At 38.5% G+C, this 8,739-nt stretch overlaps 2 gene segments (V, D, J or C); both read left to right on the plus strand.

Annotated features, from left to right (window-relative positions):
- LOC102847580 overlaps positions 1 to 5,233 on the plus strand; it is a 15,187-nt gene extending 9,954 nt beyond the window's left edge. The window contains 1 exon segment of the V gene segment in view: positions 4,917 to 5,233. Coding sequence covers positions 4,917 to 5,233 — 317 coding nt within the window.
- Positions 5,234 to 7,746: 2,513 nt separating this feature from the next.
- Positions 7,747 to 8,739, plus strand: part of LOC102847983 — a 10,510-nt gene continuing 9,517 nt past the window's right edge. The window contains 1 exon segment of the V gene segment in view: positions 7,747 to 7,754. Within this exon segment, the coding sequence occupies positions 7,747 to 7,754 (8 nt within the window).

The following is an 8,739-nucleotide window of genomic DNA, read 5'->3' on the forward strand; positions in this document are numbered from 1 at the left end:
TTACAATGGCTTTATTGTCTCTATTCTTCCAAAATTAATCCTACTTGTCTGACATTATAGTGTTCTGTGTCTACCTCTTCCGTTTGAATCTTCCCACGCCCCTCCCCATACAGCAACTAAATTCCCCGTCACAGTAGTAAATTAACACAGGACGTGTCCTTTGTGATTGAGTTATTTCATTCGAATATACAATGTTCTCTATACTCTCAATTCTTTTTCTATTTCCTAGTCCATTGATTTCAGCCTTTACTCTTATGATTCCCTTCCTCCTAGTGGCTATGGGTTAGATTGTTGTTCTTTTTCTATATGATGACAATGGTGATTTAGTTTGCTTACTACTTTTTTAAAATGTATTTGTTTGTTGTTATTGATCAATTGGCTGTTAGTTGACTACTGAAATGAACTTCACTTCCAGGCTTGAAAGATGTAAAAGAATAACATTTTTCATTATTCTAAAGGGTTCCATTAGTTTCTATTATACCAATAAACTTGAATGTGTTTATGACTGTGTGTTTTTTTTAATTTTGTTCCACATTTTTCATTCATTTACTTCAAAAACAACTATAGTGATCCATTTTATACTAACAAACAATTGTGACCATGAACCATCAAATTCTTCTAGAATTAAGACTCTTGAAGCAAAGGTTCAAATTCTCCATTCATTCTTGGAGATAATTGTTTTCTTCTGTCCTTGATTCTCCAGATGAGTAGAGACAATAAATGCATTTTACCACAAGATTTTTAGACCTCAATAGAGATTTAATGTAAAATTTTGTATTTTCAAAACTTAATGCAATATTTTCTTTTTGGAAAACTGTGGTAGTTGAGCTTTGTGTGCAGTGATAATATGATCCTGAGGCTCCTGGCAGCAGAGATTCCTTCTCTCAAGATGTTTAGTCATGGCTCAGATGCTGCCAATCCAAAGTTAAGTTGTTCAAACCCATCAGCTTCTCTGTGCGAGAAAGATGGGAAATCTCCTCCCCCGGGATTTTAGGCTCTGAAATATTGTTGGATATTCCACTATGAATCAAATCCAACTCAACAACACTGATATGTAGAGAAAGAGCAGAGTTTTTAAGTTTCGCTGAGTCGTAGATGACTCATAGCGACCCTATGAACGAAAGACTTGAACACTTGTATAACATTCATCATATCTCCAAGTTCATAGAGTTTCTGGAAGCAAAATTGTTTCAAAAGTGGATGCCATTCCTGCTTCCAAGCTTCCTATGTGTGTGTTTATATATAAATATATGCTTGGACAGAGATGGGAAAATCCTCTCCAATGAGATTTTTTTAAAGGGGTGTTCCCGATTATTTTGTTTATTTGCTTACAAAGTTCTTATACATTGTACTTCACACTATTCTTCATTCACATCGTATTTTATACAATTATTCTCACAGGGTATGCTTTATAAAATTAATCTCCATTGGATCTTGCCCCCTTGCCCATATGTAATTTATTGCCTCTAAAACACGCTGCAATATCAACTATGAGTTGGTTCCAATTGAATGCCATCTATTTGGGACCAAATCATAGCTGACCTTCCAGTGGGTTTTTAGAGGTAATAAATCACACAGGAGGAGATTGCTCATTTTTCTCCAAGCATGTGTTTATATATAAACACCCACATCAGGAGCTCTGAGGAGGAAGTGGCTTCTGGTTTGGAGGAAGATTCATCAACCACCTGCATTATTTGGAGGACATAACCCTGCTTGGCAAAACAGAATAGGATTGAGGCATTTGCTGCAGAAGGTCAAGAAGTACAGCCTTCAATATGGATTGAAGCTCAGCATCAAGAAAACAAAAATTTTCACCCCTTGACCAATTGGACAGCATCATGAAAGACAGTGAAGAGACTGAGATTCTTTTCTTTTTCTTGTTCTTTTTTAATTTATTATTAATTTCAATGAAAATTTACAGAGACTTTGGATTTGCATTCATTCATTGTTGCACTTTTCTCCCCTCCCAACCCTCCCGCCTAGTAAACTACCCTCTTGGATAAGTAAAAGAAAAGTTCTTTCATTGTTTTACAAACTCCCCCCCCCAGGTCCACTCCACTATGCAGCCTTCGCTCTGGACTCCTGTCATGACAAAAATACCTAATCACATATCCCTTTTAAACAGTTTTCTCCCTCATATGTTTCAATGCAATATACATTATTGAATCCATCTTTCTCAGTCTCCCCCCAACCCCCATATCAGTCCTGTTTTACAACAGTGGCACCACGCAGTGTTTATCCTTTTGTGACTGAGATACTTCATTCAGCATAATGTCCTCCAAGGCCACCCATTTGGAATAATATTTCATGAGTTTCTTGTTTTTCAATGCAGTGCAGTATTATTGAGAGTCTTAACAGCTTCATCTTGCTTGGCTCTACAATTAACACTCCTGGTGCCAGTAGCCAGGAAATCAAAAGGGTTGCACTGGGAAAATATGCTGTCAGGGACCTCTCTAGAGTACTGAAGAGCAACAATGTCAGTCTCAAGAATAAAGTGCCTTTGGTCCAGGCCATAGTCTTTTCAATTACTTGCTATGTATCAGAGAGCTGTACAATAACTATGATAGAAGAAGAATGGATGCCTTTGAGTTGTGATTCTGAAAAAGAGTATTGAATATACTATGGAGTTCAAACAAACTTTGTCTGGCATACTTCGGGCATGTTGCAAAGAAGGACCAGTCCTTGGAAAGGTGCTTGTGAGGGTGGAGGAACAGCGTAAGAGAGAAAGGCCCTGGATAAGTTGGACTGAGTGACTTGGGTGATTGAGGTAGGTGTATCAGAGACAATGAAATTGGCTCAAGTTAGAGCAGGGCTCAGAGCTGTTGGACATAGGGCTGCTATGAGTCACAAGCAACTTGGCAGCACATAACAGAAACAGCACACACACACACACACACACACACACACACACGTATGTGTAGTACTATTGTTCTTTTGAAGTGTATTCAACTGGAATGCCTTTCTCTGTTTAAACTCAAATTTCCTTGTTATTCATGTTATTAAAACATTTCACACATTTCTATCGAGCCTAGTAACTTAGATTGTACCGCTTGACTTTAGATGGCAGCACAATTCCCTACCAACTAATGAACATGGTTTCTTTTTGAAGGAAGTTGTTGTTGTTGTTGCTGCATGCTGTAGAGTCAGAACCCACCCATAACTAACCTTCCAGTAGTTTTCCTGAGGTAGTTAATCACATGGGAGGTGATTGTCCATCCTTCTCTGGCAGAGCAGCCGGCGTTTTTGAACCAAATAAATACCTTCAGGATTGTAGTGCAGCTTCTTGCCATGAGGCCAGCAGAGCTCCCTCTTGCAAGGTAGTATATGCTATTTTATATCTCTTTGTTGTGGTGGTCAAGTTGGAACCAGCACCTAGCTGAGGTTTTAGCACATTTTCAAAGGCTGGAAATCACACAAAAGAAGATTGCTCATTTTAACTTGTATTTCTTATTGTCTTCTTTTCCCTTGATCTTTTTGTGCTTACCGTCTTTTGTCCATTTCACCTTCCCCTTCACACATTTTTTATGCATTTCTGTCTGGAAAATGAGTAAGAATGAGAGATGAATTGATGCTTTTGAGTTGTTTTATGTGAAAGGAATACTGAAATTCCATGAACTGTAAAGAGAAAGGATGTAGGGAGATAGGAACTCTTAAACATTGTTGGTGGAATTGTAAAATGGGACAAAAACTCTACAAGCCAGTTTGGCACTTCCTCACAAAACTGAACATAGAAATTCCATATGACCCAGCAGTTTATGACAAGTGCATCAACCAATTTAATGATAAATCAATTTGTGTAGATGCCAAAAGATGAAGAGTAACAGAAATTACATAACAGTCTGAGAAATTCTGTGTGGATCTGAGAACAGAAATCAAAGTTTTCAAAATTACTTCCAAAAAAAAAGTCTTTGTAACTGTGATACTGCAGTTTCTGTTTTTAGTGATATGGTAAAGTTTCTATCTGTTGTTCTTAGAGTGCTATAAATCATAAGCAATTTTATTACACCTAACAAGAAAAACATTCAGGTGTTTAATAACACAATCCCGTGTCACTCATTGCAATGCTGCTCTGAGAAATAAGCATCTTTTTAGTGTATTGCCTGTACTCTTAAGGCACCGACACCAGAACTTACTGATATTTTCTTGGGATGCAAAGCAGATTTCACAGATGCCCAGGAACCTTCCAGACACTCATCTGGGACAATGCCATTCCTTCTGAGTTGATCATCACCTGTTGGACCTGAGAAAACTTGAATGAAGTCCTTAAACCTGCACAACATCATAATCCAAGTTGGAGTCCAAGCATTTCTAGGTGATCTTTGAACTATTTAGAGTTGAGGTCAAAAGCTTGTGATGTAGTGTGAAGAGCTTTGCTTACAGAGTGTTTGGGGACAATATAGGGAGTAAGACTTATATTTTTAGCTTTCTATAGCTCTGGTGGCCTAGTGGCAAGAAGCCATATTGCAATTCCAAAGGCACAGTGTTCAAGACCACCAGCTGCTCCATGGGAGAAGGATGGGCAATCTCTTGTTCCATTATTGCCTCTGGAAACCTGCATGTGGGTCAGCTATGGGTCACTTCCAACTCTGTGGTATACAACAACAGTAGAATCATTTAAGTGTCTTTGTTTTTCTCAGGCTAGACAATTATTGAGTTTTTAAATTGTCAGCTGTTTAAATATGCAAATCACATAAGGTCTATTAAGATACATATGCATAGATCTGTGTTCCACTCATCATTACCCTCCCCTCCAGAATCCACTGAGAACACAGATGCCTCATCATAGACTGGATTTGGAGAATATTCTTCTTAGGGGCAATGACTACAGATAAGACATTCTTCATTTCTAGGACAGAGGATATATATGAAGGTGGTTATTTAAGGTGTGTTTCAGTCACCCTGTTTCCTCTCTGTAGGTGTTCATGATGAGATCCAACTAGTACATTCTGGGGTTGAGATGAAGAAGCCTAAGACATCAGTGAAGGTGTCCTGCAAAGCTTCAACATACACTTTGACCAGCAAGTATATGTAGTGGGTGAGACAGACTCCTGGACAAAAATTTGAGTGGATGGGCTGAATTGACCCAGGAGATGATAATACACACTACTCACAGAAATTCCAGGACAGGGTCACCATGAGCAGTTACACCTCCACAGACACAGCCTACAAGGAGCTGAGAAACCTCAGATCTGAGGACACAGCCATTTATTACTGTGCAAAAGATACAGTGTGATAACTATGTCCTGAGTGTGATAAAAACCCCAAAGAAGGAGGCAGCTGTATCAGAAGTAGAAAGGCAGCAACAATTTGGGTAAAAATTTCCTTAAATATTTCAGAAAAAAGAACAGTTCTAATTTCCTTTGGGCATATTCCTAGTAATAAAGTGTAGGTCATACAGCGTTTCTATATTCAGATTTTTGAGGAAACATCAAACTGTCGTCCAGAGTGGTTGTACCATTTTACAATGCAACCAGCACTGTTCTCAACTCTCCACATCCTCTCCAATACCTATTCCTCACTATTGTGATGGGAAAGTCTGCTGTTAGGGACCTCTCCAAAGTGCTGAAGAGCAATGGTATCTCTTTGGAGACTAAGGTGGGTCTGATACAGACCATTGTTTTTGCAATCTGACTGCCTTAACCTTGTGAAAAGTCTTTCCATGGTTTGTGTTTTGTCTTGTTTCTCATTTTGTAATGCAGTTACTGTATTTTTCTTTTTAAGGCAGAGGAGTATAAGTATTGTATTATGACCTTAAATTTATTTTGTGTCATTTCAATGTGATTTGTGTCCTAACGTAGGATCAATTCTGGAAAATGTATCATGTGCACTTGAGAAGAATTGTCGTTTAGTAGAGCGCAGTATCCTGAATGGGGCTAACTTCTAGTCTTTGTTTAGATCCATTCCCAGTATCTCAATTTGTGTTGTGAATAGTAGTCTAGTTTTATTGCTTTCTTGGTTGTTGTTGTTGTTGTTATGTGCCCTTGAGTCACCTGGGCCTCATAACGACCCTATGTACAAAAGCCCTAAACTCTGCCATATGCTGTGCCATTCTCATCATCTCTGATACACCTACCCCCATTACCCCAGTCACTGAATCAATCCATTTCATTGAAGGTCTTCCTCTCCTGTGCTGTCCCTCCACCCTCTCAAACATGACGTCCCTCTCCAAGGACTGGTTCTTCCTTGCAACATTTTGAAAGTATGTCAGCCCAAGTTTCAGAATCCTTGCCTCCAAGGAGCAACCCGATCACCCTCTCCAGGACAAACCTGTTTGTTTTCCTAGCAGTCCATGGTGTATTCGATACTCCTCAGCAACACCACAGCTCAAAGGCATCAATTCTCCTTCTATCATCCATAGTGGTTGTCCAGCTCTCCGATGTATAGTAAGTGATTGCAAAGACTGTGGCGTGTATCAGGTATGCCTTAGTCTCCAGACTGACATCTTTGCACTTCAGCACTTTAGAGATGTCTCTAACCACAGACTTTCCCATCGCAATACATCTTTTAATTTCCAGGCTGCTGGTGCCAAGAGTTTTGACTGTGGATCAATGCAAACCAAAACTGTGAACAATCTCAATCTCAATCTCTTCACCATCCATTATGATGTTGCCAATCAGCCCAGTGGTACGAATCTTTTTTTCTTGATATTGAGTCTCAATCCATACTGAAGACTGCAGTCACTGACCTTCCACCACAAGGGCTTAAGGTCCTCCTAAGTTTCAGCAAACAAGGTTCTGTCATCTTCATAAGGCAGATTGTTGATGATTCTTCCTCCAAACTTGATGTCACATTTCTTCTCATAAAGCCCAGCCTCCCAGATAACCTGTTCTGCATAAAGATTAAAAAGGTATGGAGACGGGATACAGCCCCTGGTGTACACCCTTCCCAATTTTGAACCATGCAGTGTTTCCTTGCTCTGTTCTGATGACTGCTTTTTGATCCAAGTATAGGTTTTGCATTAGAAGATCAAGTGTTCTGGGATTCCATTCTTTTCAGAGTTAGCCACAGTTTGTTGTGATCCACACAGTCAAATTCACTTGCATAATCAATAAAACAAAGATAGACATTCTTCTGGTACTCTTTGCTTCCAGCCAAGATCCATTTAACACTAGCTACAATATCCTTAGTACCAAGGCCCCATTTAAACCCAGCATGCACTTCTGGTAGTTCTCTGTTGATGTGCTGTTCCAGTCAATTTTGGATAATCTTCAGCAAAATATTACTTGTATTAATGATATTGTTTGATAATTTCCACACTCTGTGGGATCACCTTTCTTTGGAATGGGTACAAATTTAGATCTCTTCCAGTCAGTAGTTAGTTCTCTTTGTTACTGTAGGGGAACCTCTCTGTCTTTTAGATATTGATTTTGTATCCGGCCACGTTAATAAACTGGTCCACTAGTTTCAACAGATGTTTGTGGTGTTGGTTTTGGGGTGGTTTTTTTTTTCCTGTTGAGACCTTGGGATTTTTTGTGTACACTATCATATTATCTTCATAAAGTGACAGTTTATCCATCTGTTTGTCAATCTGTATGCTTTAATTTTCTTCCCTTGTTGTATTGCCCTAGCAATTAATTCCAATACAATATTGAATAGAAGTGGTGACAGTGGACATCCTTGCCTGGTCACTGTTCCAAAGGAAAGTACTTTTAGTCTTTCTCATTGAGAAAGGTATTGGCTCTTGGTTTTGTATATATATACTTTTCACTATGTTTTGGAAGTCCATTCTTTTTTTTATCATGTGTGATGGAATGGTTAGTTCTTTAGCTTTGCATATTTTTTAAAATTTATTATTAATTTCAATGGAAATTTACAGAGATTTTTGTTTTCATCCATTCATTGTTGCACTTCTATCCCCTCCCAACCCTCCCCAATCTTCCCCCTAGTACACTACCCTCTTTTAAAGTAGGACTGACCTCGGGGTTGGGAGGAGACTGAGAAGGATAGGTTCAATAACATATACTTCATTGAAACAGATGAGGGAGAAAACTGCTTAAGAGGGAAAATTATTAGGGATTTTTGTCATGACAGGAGTCCAGAACAGAGGCTGTATAGTGGAGTGGACCTCGGTGGAGGGATTGTAAAACAAAGAAAGAATGTTTCTTTTACTTTTGCTGAGTTTCTTAGTCAGGAAGATGCGTTCTGTTTTTTCCAAAGGATTTTTGTGAACCAATTGCCAGAATCATGTTTTTAATGTGTTGATGTGATGAGCATAAATAAATATTGAATGACAGTGAAAAAGGATATAACCTGATGCACAGATTTACAAATTTTCAACAATCTCCGTATTATTTAACTTATTAGAGGCAGGCTAAAATAGCATTTAGGAATAACCATTACTCTACCCAAAGCAAGTAACTCCCTGTTACATTTTTTAGATTGTGATTTTTTTGTTTTTTTGGTGAAAGCTTACAGAATAGATTTTCATTCATTCACTGATCCAAATTTTCCTCAATTCTTATTCCACAATTTGTTTTGTAATGCACATTTTATTCTAGATTATTGTTATGCATAATTTGGCTAAAGAATAGATGATATACCAATTGAGGTATTTCACCTAACAGATACTGCCCTGGAAGTGCTCACCAAGTTGTGCCAAGAAATCTGGAAAACAACCACTTGGCCAACTGATCAGAAGAGATCTATATTTGTTCCCATTCCAAGAAAGGATGGCCCAACAAAGTGTGGAAACTATAGAACAATATCACTGATTTCACATGAAAGCAAGATTCTACTGAA

This window comes from Elephantulus edwardii, unplaced genomic scaffold, assembly GCF_000299155.1.
Source record: "Elephantulus edwardii isolate Elephantulus edwardi_28Jun2011 unplaced genomic scaffold, EleEdw1.0 scaffold00325, whole genome shotgun sequence".
NCBI classification, from domain to species: Eukaryota; Metazoa; Chordata; class Mammalia; order Macroscelidea; family Macroscelididae; genus Elephantulus; species Elephantulus edwardii.